Source organism: Mesitornis unicolor, unplaced genomic scaffold, assembly GCF_000695765.1.
Source record: "Mesitornis unicolor isolate BGI_N332 unplaced genomic scaffold, ASM69576v1 scaffold10143, whole genome shotgun sequence".
Taxonomy (NCBI): Eukaryota; Metazoa; Chordata; class Aves; order Mesitornithiformes; family Mesitornithidae; genus Mesitornis; species Mesitornis unicolor.
Genome location: NW_010172595.1, coordinates 8,332 through 25,713, shown reverse-complemented (window position 1 = coordinate 25,713; position 17,382 = coordinate 8,332). Strand labels below are relative to the sequence as shown.

At 34.1% G+C, this 17,382-nt stretch overlaps 1 protein-coding gene across 1 annotated transcript in view; it reads right to left on the bottom strand.

The window, feature by feature from the left end:
• Window positions 1-17,382, bottom strand: part of VEGFC (vascular endothelial growth factor C) — a gene marked incomplete at its 5' end in the record, with an annotated part of 22,399 nt that overhangs the window by 3,480 nt on the left and 1,537 nt on the right. Inside the window, 4 exon segments of the mRNA XM_010180445.1 lie at window positions 1,577-1,907; window positions 2,142-2,251; window positions 6,423-6,574; window positions 17,263-17,382. The exon segment at window positions 17,263-17,382 is cut by the window's right edge and continues 30 nt beyond it. Coding sequence (XP_010178747.1) covers window positions 1,577-1,907; window positions 2,142-2,251; window positions 6,423-6,574; window positions 17,263-17,382 — 713 coding nt within the window.

Genomic DNA, 17,382 nt, shown 5'->3' with positions numbered 1-17,382 from the left:
TTCCCTACGCAAAGAACTACTTAGAAAAGAGAAACCGCTAAAAGCATCCCATATCACATTGTCCTCAGCAGTGCAAAAGAGATTAAAAATCTACCTTATTCAACCACAACACCACAGAGAAAAATTGGGCTCAATTCCCTCCTTCAAATACTGTGTCTTTATATCAATAGAGGTGGCATCAGATATTTATTATGGCAATTCTTAGCTTTTTAAATGCCTTTTTCAGTTGTGAATGTTCTTTTTAAAACACACTTGGTTTATACATGTGGCACTGCTGGAAGTGTACACTAGAGTAGTACTAAGGCTTTGTAACATACTAAAGCTCATGTAATCAGGTTGGTTGAACAACAGAGAAGAAATTATTTCTCATGTTTCTAACTCTTCTATTCCATTCAAAAGGCCAAACATAGGAAAACAGGTAATGTCAGTTATTAATATTTTCCCCTATTTTAGAGAGTTCAACAGAGATCTCATTCCTAATATTAGATATTTTTTCTTTATTGAAGATAAAATAATGTGTGTGTGTATATATGTGTGTGTATATATATGTGTGTGTGTGTGTGTCTGTGTATATGTGTGTGTGTGTGTGTGTGTGTGTGTGTATATGTATGTATACATCTGGCAATATATTTATGGCAACTAATTACAAGTTACATTAAAAAAATAAATAAGGTTTACTTTTGATAAGCAACAAATTACTATAGACATTTAAATGTCCCAATTTTCTATTTTCCACTTCCAGTGCCTGAACACTTCTGGAGTTATTATTTGTCTTTAATATAATTGAGATAATTCCCATATGTTAATAAATAGACAAACTTTCTGCTGCAAATGGCACATTGTTTCTGTTTTAACAAATTTGCTTTACAGGAAAACTTTCCTCACAAAATATACAAAGCAGAAATAATATTGTTTGTTTCCCATAACCTAAAGTCATTCATATTTTTATATATAGACTGCTACTACTACAGGCGTATGCAGTCATGGAAGGAAAAGCTCCTGTGTTATATAAAGAAAATGAAGAGTTTTCTTCCTGACAAAATCCTATTTAAAATGATAAATGTGGGCAGTCTGTTTTATATGTCTGCTGTTCACAGAAATCACCCAGAGCCATAAGACTTTTTATGCACTCAGGAATCTTTAGTATCAGTTGAGTGAAATGAAGGAAATGCAAAAATTTAGGGAGTGAAAATGAATGATGGCATCTCCAGAATTAACCCCTGAAATCTAATTAGGAATATTTGAGTTATTTCAATTGCAGTATTTCTTGGAAAAAATAGAGTGGGATTTTAAGTACCATTAAAAATGGGGAGCTTGAACTTGTAGTTGATTTACATCAAAAGAAAAAAAAATAAATCACATGTAGTAGTAAGAGTACAAGAAACTAATCATGCTTTAAAAAACTTATTCTGCCTACTAGTTTCATCCTAAAGGTTATAAAAGTCATAGAAAATAAAACTGAACAGAAGAGAGTTTTACTGTTTCCTTAAGGCTACAAAGGAATCCAACAAGGCAGCTAATCACATGACACGAAATTGTATACCTTAAACACAAAGTGCTAAAGACTGAGTTTTACCTGCATGTCTGGTGATGAAACCTTTTTCCTTTTAAGAAACATTTATTGGGAGATTCTATACATTCACAGATGCATTTTGCAGGATTTAGTGGCTGATGTTTAGGACAGGTCTTTTTACATACACACTGGCACCTATCTTCATCAAATTCCTTGTTGGGCCCGCAGGAAGTGGGGAGAAGTTTGTTTTTACACATGCACTGACATGATGATCTGTCTAATTCTTTGTGAGGTCCACAGCTTGAGGGCCGCACACCTCCTTTGCAGACACATTGACAGGTTTCTTCATCCAGCTCTTTGTTTGGTCCACAAATATGGAATCCTTCAGATGTGTCTGGAAAGACAGTAGAGAAGTTGCACAATTATATGAATTTTAGTGAAGAAATGGCATCAAATTTGTGCCTTTTAAGGTGTTTTAAGAACAAACATATGTCAAAAGACAGGCAATAATCAGTAGTAGTAGTGATAAAGAAAAATATTAATCTATTTACTTTTCATGTTTTTAATTTCTCCTTTTGGTAAACCAAAACATGGAGCTACATCTAATCTTTTAAGGAAAACTGCTTACCAGAATCTCCAAGTTGAGAAGAGAAATCAAAATCATGCTGTGCCAAACATTTGCAAATTTGATTATTCCAGATATGATTTTTCGGACAGGTCTTGTTTGCCACATGACACCTGTGGAATGAAATGTACTGTTGACTTACTACCATAAGAATTAAGGAAAAAAAATAATTAGGTGTTAACTGCATTTCTTTCCCTCCATTATAAAACTGTTTCAAAGAGCTTCAGCTCATTCATAATGGTGAGACACTGGAAGAGGTTGCCCAGGGAAGTTGTGGCTGCCCCTTCCCTGGGAGTGTTCAAGGGCAGACTGGACAGGGCTTTGGGCAACCTGGTCTAGTGGGAGGTGTCCCTGCCCATGGCAGGAGGGTTGGATCTTTAAGGTCCCTTCCAACCTGAACCATTCTTTGATTTTATTATAATCTTAACTTCTACCAAATCTGTTACAAATTAAGGTTCTCCCCACTACAGGAATCTTCAATCATGTATTGAAGATAACTTCTCACATTTCAAGTTTTAGCTCTAACTTCTAGAAACTGATATCTGTACTTTCCTAATGTAGTCTGGAAACAGATTTTATCCTTCAAGGTAAGCCTCACATAAAATATCAGTACAAAAAACATGTGCATGCCAAATACCACATAGGTAGTAACACACAATTTTCTAAAATGTTTTTTTGTTGTGCAAAAATGTTTCCACACATACAGACAAAAGACAGCTGATAATAGCTTCTGAATTAATGCTGCCAACCAAACTCTAATTTCTAAAACAAAATTAGATTATCAGATTCCTTTCCCCTTTATGTGAAAGTTATATGATATTAACTGACTCTTTCTCATCAGTCACTAAAATCCCGAACAGCTTGCTTGAATCTAAAGATTTCAGTAGTGATGCCTCTTAACTTCAGAAATAAAAGACAATAAAAAACTTAACAGTTTAATGCTCTTTACCTCCTAGAGTTTTGCAGTCAAAGTATCGGTACCAAAGAAAGCAAAAAATCCTAACAGCAGTTGGTCTCTTTTTAAAGGATGACTGACCTTAACAAGTAGGTACACCACAGACAGTTGTGTACTATTTGATATTCCTTGCTTTCAATTTCTTTATCACCATGAGTGTCATTACAACTTCTAACAAGTTATGCCTAATTTCATGCATCCAGGATGTGTCATTTATTCATTTTTTCTGTAGTATTTCTAAAATCCTCATCTGCTAAGACAGCACATACATTACCCATTTTAAACAATTTTCATTCCTCTGAGCACCATTACTCATGCATTTAAAAATGCAGGTGCTGGGACATTCTTCCATGATCATCATACAAGTATACCACTCCCCTTCACTGCATTAAATGACTCTTTGCTTGTAAAGACTGCTGTAGTTTAATATCACCCTGCATTGCCTCATGTTTTATCAAGCTGGTGTTTCCTGATTTCATTTTGCTAATGATCTCACTTTTCCTTCCTCACTTGGCACATATGTCCTTTTGCCTGATTCTGCTTGAGAAATTATATGGAAGATTTACAGATATATTATGTTGTATTCTGTTTAAAAAATAAAACTATTCACACCTGGAGCAGCCTGGCTCTAGCCAGGAGTGTTTAAAACTACGTAAGGAAGCCAGGGTTATATCATGAAGAAAATACCAAGTGCACACGAACCCATGAGAAGACAGTGTTGATACAAAAACCAAGTTACCAAAGAACTTGAAGAAAAATATATGCATTTCAGCATCAGGGTTAGAGACACCCAGCAAAAGGAACTGGAACTGCTTGTTTACAAACTCTACTCTGGTTCCTAGTCCAGAAAATTACAGGGGGTATGGTTGAAATTTTAAAATTACTTTTTGTAAAATCTTAGGAAAGATCGGGAAGGCTTGGAAAAAAACCCAGAGGCAAAAACATTTTGCAGAAAATTTCACTACCTGTTTCCAAATCATTGTGAACTCAACTTAAAAAAATCCACAAAAAACCCAAACCCAAAACCTACCAAATCAAAGCAAACAAACAAACAAAAAAGCATGCTAAGTTGTTATCTGTCAGTGTCAGGACAGATAATGCACAAGAAAGGGAAACATGTAATGTGTACAACATAAATCCAAACAACATCTAAAATATGCTTATCAGCTCTGCAAAAGCCTACCTACAAATGATGGGAAAAAAAAGGTCGTCATAGAGACTTGGATCTGAATTGTGTATATTGAAGGCCCCTCTGCTCCTCCCCACCCCAAGTCGCTAAATTTCTAAATTGAGTGACAATTTCCTAACTCAGCTGTGTGTGTTGATGACATTTGGTATAAGCAGAGAAGAGTACAACTTAAGATACCATTAATCCAGGAGGTATTCTGAAACACTGGTAACATGACACGCCTCAACTCTGCAAGTACATAGAGTACTATTACTTTTAGAAGAGAAAAAACAAGGAAAAAGGTGGGAGAACAGGCAAAGACCTAGACATCAATTCTCAAGATAAAGTTGTGCAGAAAATACATTTTATATAAAAAGATCAATTATTATATCCTATCTTGCATGTAATTTCTCTCTTCTTTCTAACATGTACCTGTGCATTGTGGCATAATCCAGCCTCAAATTCTTATTAGATCCCAAGTGTTACTACCCTAAAATCAGAGATTATACTTATAGGCATTTCTTTTCAGTAACACATGAGAAAATCATTATTATACTTCTGTTAAAATGGGCATGTACATAAAAACATGCACGCATGCAGATCTGCCACTATGACAAGAAAGTACATTTACAAGTTTTGGCTTTGCAACAGTTTCATTAGTATTCAAACCTATAAATAAAAATGTTAAGGAAAAAGAAGTTGAAAAGAAAATGAGAACTTTATACAAGTTTAACAAGCTCCAGTGGGATTCTGAAAAGCACTCAGGCACCCACCAGGAACATGCAAATATCTTTCCTTTCTAGAATCTAGAAGAACTCAGGTTGGTGGCTTTTTGTTGTTGTTGTTGTTTTCTACTTTTGTGTAAAAAGCCATAGGTTTTAAACTTAAAGACAGTACTTAACAGTAGAGAGGCCTGTATATATTCTAATCTAGTACTACTCTGTCTGACCTTTGTTGAAGCATGATTCCTTACTCACAGGACTTCCAACTACCTAGGAATGCTGGTCAAAGTTTGCTATCTGTACTTTTACTTCCCTCTAACTACAAGTAGCTGTTTCTGGCTAGAAAAAACTCTTGCAGTGGAAATGACAACTCCTTTTAATCTGGAAGCTTTGGGAAGCTACCAGCAGTCTGCCTAATTTGACTTTATTATTGACTCTTGGGTTTTGATTTTTATAATCTGTTAATTATGTAATTAATTAAACTATTAATAGATATATTTCCTAATATTTTTCTAATCCACTGTTAATGATCCATGTTTTGATAAGCAAATTCAATAGTTTGAACCCAAAAAGAATATAATCAGCGTTCAGCTGGAACATGTCAGAAAACATTTGGACTTTAACTGAATGAAGATACAGAGAAAATGAACTAGTTTACATCTCTGGGCATTTTGCGCTATTCACTTTGCCTTACTAAAAATGTCTACAATTAATCCAGTTCAGCTTCTAGTCATGTGTTCTTCCATAAAACACATGTTAGTCTGTTACATATTTTTGGCCTACTAAATATTTATAAATCATGAAATCATCACTCAGTACTCTAAAATGAAGGGAAGTTCTTCAAGTGTTTCAATAACAACTGCTTCAATGCCAGACTCTGTGGATTTTTTTTTCATTCAAAAATCACCAAACAAATGAACATACCAACTCTGTGGACTGTTAATTAACCTTTTATTTCCCCTTCCCATTCTGTTTTATTTTCACATCTGGCATATGATGATGTTCAAAAAGATTTGCAGTCAAAGACTCGCTAAAACCAGACCTTTTTTTAACAGCTTTTTAAATAGAAAAATACAGTTGGAGGGTATAATGTTGTCTACTTCTTATTTGCAAAAGTAAGTTGTGGGGTTTTTTTTAAAGTTGATTTCATTGATGTTTCCTTTAAGCCTCAACTGCATTGTAGCTCTTTTCATAAAAAACGTTATTCTTCATTTTTCAATGACCTAGCCCCAGTTTATCCATTGGGTAAAAAGGTACTGCGCTAATTACATTAGTAACGTTCTCTCTATGTAAAACAATCTTAGCTCCTTTGCAAAATGCATTCCACTACTACTAACGTGTACAAGTTCACCTATCTTGTGTAAGCTTCCAGCAATATATTAAATCTAATTATGCAGGCTTGCTCATAAAGTGAAAGGAAAGACAAGCATCCAACTTACTGAGTTTGTGCTGCTGGCAAGGAACGTCTTATGATAGAATGAACTTGTCTGTAAACATCCAACTTCGACATGCATCGGCAGGACGTGTGATTGGCAAAACTGACGGTTACGGGTTTGGGGCCATGAGAGAGAGGCACTGTGATCTCAAACAACTATAAAAGGGAAAGCAGAACATAGTAAAGCACTCTTTTTATACATCAGTAACAGTACAACTAAAAGTAATATAAGGACATACAAAAAAGTTAGGAGGAATTTAAGTTTGGGGTTTTGTTCTCTACCATCATTTAGTGACATATTAAATTATACCACTAAATAACCATTATGTGCAAAATGAATAGAATAGTTATGTTATGACAACATTTTTACTGTTAAACCCCGTTACGTGCCTGTTTGCTTACTATATAATTTAAATTAACATTCTTAAAAAAGTAAAACATACAAAGAACTCATTTTTCTAGAGGAAATAACTTCAAATTGGCAGCCTTTTAAAAGATCTAAAATGTAACATTTGGAAAGTGCTTCAAAAAGCTGGAAAACAAGAATAATTTAAAAAGGAAGTAAGCTACAACTTAATACATCAGTTGCACAATGACAAGAGCTTGTGTAAAACTGCAGTATGTTGGACTTAGATCAAAACTTTTTTAGATTAACAAGTTTTGAACTGCAAAATACTGTATCTTTTACTTTCAAGTATTTATATCAATGCAAATTATATGGTTACCCAAGTGGAATGTGTCTTGAACTATTTTTTTTCCAAGATACTAATAAATATCCACTATTAATAAAATAATCATGTATATGGATGAATAAAATCCTATTTTTAGTCGGAAATGCAGTTCAACTAGTGGAAGAAGACAACTTCAGTGATACCATGTGGAAAAACTGAACATGTGATAACAGAGAAACACTGAAACTCATTTCAGTATTCAATTCAGTATATATACTTTATCAAATTAAGAAGGTTTAACTGTAAGACTCAAACCTCAATACTTTCCTGAGAAGTCAGCAAGGACAAATACTTTAGGTCAAAGCTTTGAAAACTATATTTTGGTACTATTTTTAATAGGGTAACAGTGCACTGCTGCCTTTAAGGTGTTTAGTCACTTTTCCAAATATATTTAAGAATATTTATTTGTCTTCTGGGGAATTTACTACCTTTAAAGACATGGTTATTGGTTATTATTCCAGCTGCAGTTGATGACATTGTAAAACAAGACTTTAATTTTTAGCTAAGATCTATTTGCAAAGCTTATTTTTTATAATCAGTAACTATACTATAGCACATAGGCAGCATGCAAATGTAGTCAAAATACTGGTAATTTTAAATGATTCAAAATATGAAGTACAACTACAGAATGTTCTGAAAACAGTACCTTGTACTGAGGTGCGCAAGTGAGCCTGTGAGTACTAACAAGCATGTAGGTGTAGCAGTATTATCTATTTTATCTATTTTACAAATTTTATATTATCTATTTTACAAAACCATTTTTGACATAATTTAGTGACTGGATCTTTAAAAAGATTTAACATTGGGAGTGTCATCATACAAAAGCCGAAACGACAGAAGTATTATATTTGCATTTTGCTCTGTTACAGAAATTACAATGCTATTATTTTTGCTGCAAGAAGTACAACATCACTTATATTAGTTTTAAATGTGTTTTTTTCCCCCATTAGAATCTAAAAAAGCAAACTGGTATATGCTTACTTCTATAGAAGGAAAACCAAAACAGAAAATAGTTTCCCGTCTCTTTCAAATACTGAAGAAAAAACTATCCATCCAGGGAACTACTATAGAAAGAGCTTCTCTCATTAGAGAGACTTCTAGCCAAAGCATACACTAACACTTGGATTCTTGCTACAGCTGCAAAATGAGTAACATTCCTTAAAACTTTGGTCTTGAGTCATTAATAAGATGAGGGCATGAGTCCACATCTAGTTTAAAGTTTGGTACCTATAAAATGCATGCCTGTCACCAGACGTACCTCCAGGGTTTCATTAAGTTCAACACAGACTTCTGGAAAGTGACTTTATAATCAACTTTTTATTGTACTTACAGTAATTTTAGGCTTCTGAACCAATGTGGCCCCTTTATTCTTATCTATTACAAAAGTTCCTTTAAATATATCACATTCTTACCAAGATGCCTCACTTGAAAAGAGCAATAATCATAATACAGAGTTATCATTTTCATACTGTTATATGAAAATAGCTTTATGTACTTATTAATTTCTTTTACAAATATCCACCTATTTGAAGACCATCATAGGTTTTGTTACAATGCACAAACTAACTAGGAAATTGGAGAGGAGGGAGGTGGTGGTGTCAGAGAGACAGAAAGGACCATGTTTATGAAAAATAGCTTTCATTTCTGCATCCGGTACACATTTGAGAAAATACATGCTTAATTCTTTGGGTATCTGTTTTTAAATACTGATATTCTATCAGATGATAAGATGCACCTACATATGCAAGATTTATGGATTTTTTTTTAAACAAGTTGTGCTTTCAGAAGGACAGCACAGCTGTTAGGACCTCTGAAAATCTGGACAGCTAAGAATCTACACTTGGAAAAGCCATTACTATATTAAATATCTTGTAAGAAAACCGATTCTTAAAAGAAATTGATGAATTGAGGGTCAGAACAAAGAGTATGGACTTAATTACAATATTACATATGTAAAGAGAATCCTGTTTTCTCTGCTCTCCTATGACAATATGAACTTGCTTTTCTGAAGCTGAATTAAAAATCCGCTGTTTTTAATAAACTGATAAATGAACTGATACAACTTAGTAACTGAAGTGTATTCTTTGCATGGACCAAACTGCAGCTGATTAAAGAAAAGGTCTTGTGCTGTCCTTTCTCTGTTCTAGTAGTTCAGTTTGCCATGCTGAAATGTGTAGCAGATTCCAGACAGCTGGAGATGGCAGTGTAAGACTATTGATACAATTCCTAACCACCTAAAAGAAGTCCCTGCCAGCTCAGCTGTGCTGTTTGGCTTCAGGAGTGCACTGAGAGAGATTTCACTAAAAACATCCGAGACATACCAATTGTGAGTGGCAAAGATGAACTATCCTGATCTAAATTTATCCTTTCATTTAAACAGTGAACGGTATCAGTTTAGAGATTAATATTGCTAACAACTATTCCCATCAACACTTCAGTGGTGCAATGCAAAAAAACCTACCTAAAAAATAGAAAGGTATAGTAGCTTCCTTGACCTCAATTAATTACCTCCAGTTTGCTCAGCTGAATTTTCTTAATAGTAATGTATTTTACATTACTCAATAGTAGCTAGTGTTTATACATAAATAAAAAAACAACAAAAACAACAAAAAAAACTAAGCCAACTTTTAATGTTATGGATTATATTATATTTGGTATTACATTTCTAGCCCTCACTTTTGAAAGGTGCTTAAGATGATACATGAACTAGCATTTTGAAAAAGAGTATAAACCAGATCTACTTTTAGTAATGAAAATTATGGAAGTAAAATACTGGGCTTGGAATTATTAATTTGTTCTTCCTACACTTTTGTCTGAACATGTTATTGGGATACTATATTCTGATGCATACTGTAAAAGAAGATACTTATTCTTCTCTGATAATGAAAATACATTAAGAAGAGATTTCACAAGAAATAAATTCAGAAAAGTAGTTTGTTACAGAAAATCTAATACCCAGAAAAATTAAATTTAAATAATCTCTGGCATATTAAAATAGGATCCATTTTAATGAAAATCTATATTCTACTCTCAGCTATAGTAGCAGCTCTCTAAACCCAATGAAGCGATTTAAGTGTAAGCGAATAAACTCCCAGTATACATAAACTGGGTTTGAATAATCATCTCAATAAATAATTTCCAGTTAGGTAAGATCTGACCTTCTGAAATGCTTTCTGTTTTTGTTAACATCTCTAATTCATTTCTTGCTCATCTTCCTCATCCAACAGAACAATAAGCTAAATATCTGATGTTACTACAGGGCATGTTTGGCAACATGTAACAGCCAAATGTCAATATCTAGAAAGGATGTTTCTACGAGTAATGCACCAAAACATCTGTATATGAGGCTGCTTCTTGACCCCCTCCATTTCTGGCAACGTTGCTGGTTGTGGGTGCTAATTCTGATACTCACAGTACCCATTTGGGTACCTCTTCTCGGAGGTCGGATTGCTTATCTTTCTATCTGATTCCTCATTCAGTAAAGGATTTGTTTTACTGTAAAAAAAATCTTCTCTTCTTTCCCAGCTTAAAATCATAATAAAAACTGGACTAATTCACACCACAGGCAATAGGGAAAAGACATTTCCTTCAGGTCTGTTCTGCAGGAAACATTGCCTAAATACATTCAGGACGAAAAATTGTAAAGAATGAGGTTTGATTCCTTTAAGAACATAAGATCTGACAGTGGTATGGATTACGGCAGTTTTTTTCAAAGTGGAGACCTTTTATTGCTCGCACATTTATAAGTAATTATAGTACACTAACAGCAAATTAAAGTACATTACATTAGAATTGGTAGAGTTAGAGGCAAATATTCAAAAGTTAAAAGAAAAAAATTAAACTCAACTTGCCCACGCTGTCCTGTACATCTGTGCTACCAACACTACATTCTCAGGAAACCAGTTAAAAACAACAACTAAAGTAATATGTGACAGCATAACTGAAGAATATTCTATGTAAAAAAACCCAACAAACAAACCAACACAAAATCACAGTCAAAATCTGTCCTAACCTCTTCCAAAGAAGCTAATATTGTAAACATAAGTCAGTAACATACTGTTAATCTCAGTGTACAACACATATTAATGAAAGCTCTATGTAAGTGAAGAACAGTTGAAAACCATACACAGTTAATGTATATCACTTAACGCATCCTATTCAGCTGGTCTAATAGCTGCTTTGTAGCAGAAAGTCACATGGCAGGTATTCCAGTGTTTCTTACCTTGTCTAATATTTATCTTCAAACTACTGTGTTCAGCCCTTGTTTCCTTAAGTCTTCACCCAATATTACAATTCTCCATGTCAACCTCCCCTCATTTCAGGCCAATCAAAGTTTCTCTTTCAGCCAGCCCATGAAGTTTGATTTCCCTTCCCCTTTTTTGGGCTCCTTAGCACAATTTTTACCTTTCTGGCACACACATATCTTGTCTCACCTACTTTTAGATCAGTCAGATTCTTTCCTTCCCAAGAAGATAAAGGTGAGCGTATCAATGACTGGCTCTCCCTAAAAGATGGGATTTAAGTGTCTCGATCTGAAACTGTATCAGATCTTTGTTCAGCTTCAAGCTATAAAGTGTACTAGTTACAAATAAATCCAAGTCAATTAGAGTCCCAACAATTTTATTTGCCTCCAAGGTCTTTTTTTTAAGTATTAAACACTTAAAAGTATGCAGATTGTCTCAAAGATAATAAAACACATTCCTAATACAAGCAAACAAGTATCATAACCCTTACCTAAAAGAAGGGAAAATGAAAATTGTTTTAACTTACAAAAAAAAAATCCCTATTCTTGCTTTTAATGATAAAGACTTAGACTCTGGTTTAAGAAAAAAGCAGAACCATCACTTTTGGTGAAGTTTTAAAGCAAAAAACTAAAAAAATAAAACCAAGACATTAAGCTGAGTCAGGCATCTGTCAGAGAAAATTTCAACCTTATTGTTAAAGAATAGCAAAGTTAGGCTGAGAATGACAATAGAGTTTATAATAGAGTAGGCTGAATAACCTTAATATTAGGCTACTTAAAGGAGAGTTGATTATCATTGAATAAGATTATGCTAGTTAAACTAGAGTTGTTTACCATTGCACAAGATTATGCATGACTATACTTGTTTTTTTCCCCATTTTCCTGTGCCATGAAAAAATTCAAGAGCCTTGTACAGTAAATGGCTTAAACAGAAATTGTATGCTACAACCATGACAGTCATTGGTACTATATGGATTTTTTAAAAAAAGTTTTGGTTGCAGAACTTTTTAAAAAGAATTTTTTAAGGATATGTATTTTCTGTAGTTCCCATTGACCATTATTAAGATGACTTTATATCTGTCTTTCAACCTAGCCAAACATGAAGGAAGGTAATTTTTTCTTCACACATTTGGATTACACAATCTGCAATAAGGTGTATTTTAGATTTAACACTTAACCTTTGCTCCACTGCAACAGCCAAAATTAAAAGACAGCATATCCTACAGACCTGAACAGCTTCTTATCCTTGTATTTTTTGCCCCCCAGTACAGACAAGTATATAATTAAAGAAGTTTTCAGACTAATACAAAGGTAAGTGAATTAGATTACTTTTACAATCACCTGTGCAACTGAAAACATTTTTTTTTCCTGGATTTTAATTCTTTCACATGTCATTTTTTGAAAATCCTTAAAGATCAGTGCATATGCTCTGTACTGTATTTCTCAGGTAAGAAGCATGGCAAGAGGACACCAGGCAAAGGATCTCCGAATTGCTCCACTCAACCAGACTTGGCCTTTGACACTCCACAACCTGCAATTACTGTGATGCCAAGTGTGCCAGTCCCCCTTCTTCCCAACCTTGTTACTTCTTCAGCCATCCTTGCAAGAGCTTCCAGGCCAGAGCTGCATGGTCCCCCAGACCACTGTGTCAGGTTCTTTTCAGTTCCCACACTGGCAGTTCTCTTCCTTTAGCCATTTATAGACATGGAGTGGAGAACAGAAATAAGGGTGGGACCAAAGTCTGGTCTACAAATTAGAGTTCAGTATGATTTTAACCTTAAAAAAAGAATACCTAAGAGCAGACAGGAATCTCTGAATGCTTGCCCAAAAGTGCTATCAGAATTCCTGTAAGAAAAAGAAATTTCCTACATATTGCTCCCCACTGATCCTTAGAAAGGCATGTATTTTTGATTCACTGCACTGATAGCTCCTTATTTAGAGTACAAGGACTTCATGTCATACTTTCCAGAAAAAATATTGATTCTTATACAAAGTATTTCTTTGCTTCAGCTGCTAAATTAATTTATTCAGCAGTATCATCATATGTGCTAATATCTGTTGTACCAGCACACATAAAATTCTTATGATTTAACTTCTTAAATATAAAATAACCATCCTGCTATTTTCATATCAGGATGAAGGAAGCTTACTGTTCTAGATACTTTTCAAATATAGGATTTATGTACCATTTTTCCCCCCAGATTTATATTAACTACACTATATTCTTCTAATGGACTGTGGTTTATTTTGCAAAGTTTCACTTAAATTGATTGACTCTTAGTTTCCTTCCCTTGTGATCTTTGCACTTCATAAGGTGTCAGTAAGGTCAGCCAAATATAACCAATGTAACAGAGCACAATGTGTGCAGAGATTTTCAAGCTAAAGATATAAGACTGTTTGATTTCCAAACTCTAAACAGCTCCATACTGGAAACAATTAAAAGAAGCTATTTAAAAAAATGGTACAACATCATTATTTATTTTACTATCCAACTTATTTGATAAAAACAGTATTTCAAGGCTCATGTATGACACAACCGGTAACTTATCTGATATAATAAATTTTATACCTGTTTAATATGTATACATTCCTTATTCCATCTTTTCATACTTTAATCACTTTTTTCCCCACAAATTTTAACAAAAACCATTTGGAAATTATACTCATGTATTTCCCACTATTAATAGTACCTACTATATCATTACAATCATCAGTCTAACACAGAAAAATGCATGGGAAAAGGCATAAATGGTAAAGTTCAAAACAACTTAAAATTCTTGTGACATACATATCCAAATTGTGTAAAGGAATGCCATGTACATCTCAAATATGGCAAACAATTTCAAGCTGTTAACTTGTTTCCTGTGAGAAAAGCTCCTCTATATCTAATTTCAAACTGCTTGGAAAGATGTTTTCCCTTGAGGGACTATTACTATAACCATGAAACAAGAAGATTTAGGACCTTTACATCAAATGATCCTGAAAGAAGACAAAAAATTGTCCATCCTGCCAGCTAAGAGGAAGAATGGAATGAGATGGCTCTTTGACATCTGCTCACTCACTGCTTCCCTCTAACATATAAGCAAATACCTATAGGTGGGGCATAAAAAAGTACAGCTAAGGTACAGGCTGTTGCTGCACCAGGTAGTTCCAATCTTTGTAAATGCTGTTCAATTACTTGTGTCATGGAAACAGAGAACAGCTTTTTAATAACAAATTAGAGATAAAACCACCACAACCATACACCACAAAACCAAAAGTCAACCAATCACCTTCCCCATAGATCTTTATTAGAGAAGCCACCACTTACAAAGTTGGGCTATTGCGGTGTCACGGATCAAGGAGAAGAAAAAGACCTACTGCATTTTATGAATTAAAATAATGGTGGTCCTCAAATGTTTTCACAGACCTTGCACCAAATATTAATTAAGAAATTGTCTCATATCTCAACCATGATTGCATAAATACCCCTTAGCAACTATAAAAACAGTTTTTGTGGAAAATTTGTGGTATTAAAAGCAAAGCAGAATACTTCTTTATTTTTCCCTTAATACAGTTAAGTAGCTAGAAAGGAGGAACTAGAGAACTATTGACCTCTCTCTGGACCACCACAGTGTTCCACAAACCAAGCTGGAAACATCTGACCTTGTCCATTCTCCTGGTACTCAATGATTTGCTCCCTATAAAATTAATTTCTATGCTTAGCTCTGTTCTTTTTAATTAATTTTGATGAAAGCTGATATCAACTTTCTTTAGATTTTAATGTCTGGAACCAATGCTAGAGCTTGCCCTCACAGTAAGACCTCCAGCTGAAAAGTTAATTTCCCATTAAGTACTTTTTCCTCAGGGTGAACCACAACAAGTATGAAGCTTATCTTATGAAGCTCATGCACCAAAAAATAAAGCTACAAAAATGGTGACTTATGAAGAAACAAAAGATGCCTGTTACTAACCATTTGTTCTCATTTAATTCAGGAAATAAAAGGAAAACAGTAGTGAAAATAGGTGTGTAGGGTACCTGAATTCCACAGAAGGGTCTTGAATCCAATAGTATTTTCTTCCTAATTCTCATCTGATATAGGATAAGCTGTGGTCACATAACTTTTGAAAGATTTGAGATGATGACAGATGAAGAGATATAGCTATAGCTCTCTTCCTTTATAAGGGTTTTTTTAAAACTGCATTCTGTCAAGGACCAGATAAAACTGGAAAGCAGAAGCAAGATAGAAAACTCAGAGATTAAATTGCTTGCTTTTACAGACTAGTAAGAAAACAATGCTATTGCCTCTTTCTTCTTTCTGGTAAGTGCTTTAACATTTTCCTTTACAAAGTCTCTTAAATCTTTAACTACTCCTATATCATATCATCATCAATGACATCAAGAACTTAAAAAAAGAAACTCATTACTAAACATTTTCTACTAGGCACAAAAAGTTACTTCACTCAATAGATACGATCAGAAAGATGAACAGAAAGGGATTATTTACCCCTAACTAACATGGTGCTCAAAGACCAGGAAATCTGTGCTAAATGGAACGACTCTCTCTATAACTAGATCATCCTTTATTCCAATAAGATAAACTTGATAAATACATGCAAAAAATAATCCAGAAAGGGTTGCATTTCTTGGTTTATAACATGAAAATTATATTTGCATCTTTCAAGCAACTGGAATTAGGACAGCTGTTCATGGGAACAACTATGGGCTTGAACAAAATCACTGTTGTAGTTTTACTTATTTAAACTATTTAAGCTGCATTATTCCTGTGCTGCGTACTTGTCTACCACTAGCTTAAATTTAGGACTGAAGATTCTTGGTAGAATACATCATTTCAGACAGGCAGATTTGGTGAGAAATAAGGACAGAAAATGTATTAATTTTTAAAAATTATTTTTCTTTTTTCTTTATGTCTCCTTTTCCTATTCCCCTCTCAAGAAGGCTGAGAGCACTAAGTTTCATGATAAAGTAATAACTTTTCCATGGTCTACAGTTCTGTTAGTTGGCTATGCAGTTGTGTATCTTCCTTATAAAGACGTTCTGCATCTTCATCTAGAAGACTCTAGTTGAAAAAGGAAGCAAGTTTTACACTAAAATTAGTTTTCTTCAAAGTATCAGAGAGAAGAGGTAAAAAAGAAAAAAGCCCGCAACCAACAAAAAACCTACCAAATACTGTAATTACAGAAAAATACTCTAGCGAACATTTTGAAGGATGACTATTTTTACATGATTTCTGAGGGAAATGTTGTAAGATAACATGATAATCTTATAGGTATTTAAAATAGAATAATGTAGGTATACTTTTCCTTTAAAGGCAGCTCACAGGCTCCATGTATAATCTCTGCACACTCCTACCTGATCACTAGCCCTGAACTTGAGAATAGAAACCACACATACACCTGAGGAAAATGCATTAAAACAAAACAAATGAGTAGATTATACTAATATCTTTTAATAAAGTTCAGTTCCTAAAAGGCTTTATCTGCAACATGTATTTTATCTGCACATTTCCTAAATCAGTCTTTACTAATACAATTACAGGTTAGTTTTCCAGAGAGTGTTTGCCTCATACAGCAGGCAAACGGTAGATGCAAAAAAAAAAAGGATAGAACTAAGCTTCATGGATAATCCCAAAATTGAGAACAGGACATAATAATTTATTTATTTTTTCCCAAGAGCAAAAAAGAGTGTATTTGTGGGAAACCAGTGTTTAACATTTTCTTCCAGGCAGTAATCTTTTCAGCTGTTTTTCCTGTGTATTCCGGAATTGATTTTTTCCTTCCCTATAGTAGCAATAAAAAGGTCTGAAATATGCATGATCATAAATGGATTTGCAAGGAGCACCTGGACTGTAATAAGAGTGAGAACTTACTGTTTTGCTGATGTAATTTGTGCTGATATTCATACACTGGAGTCCTTCACTATTGCAGCAACCTCCACATCTGTAGATGGATACACATGGGGGTTTAAAGAAGGTGTTTGTAGTTGCTCC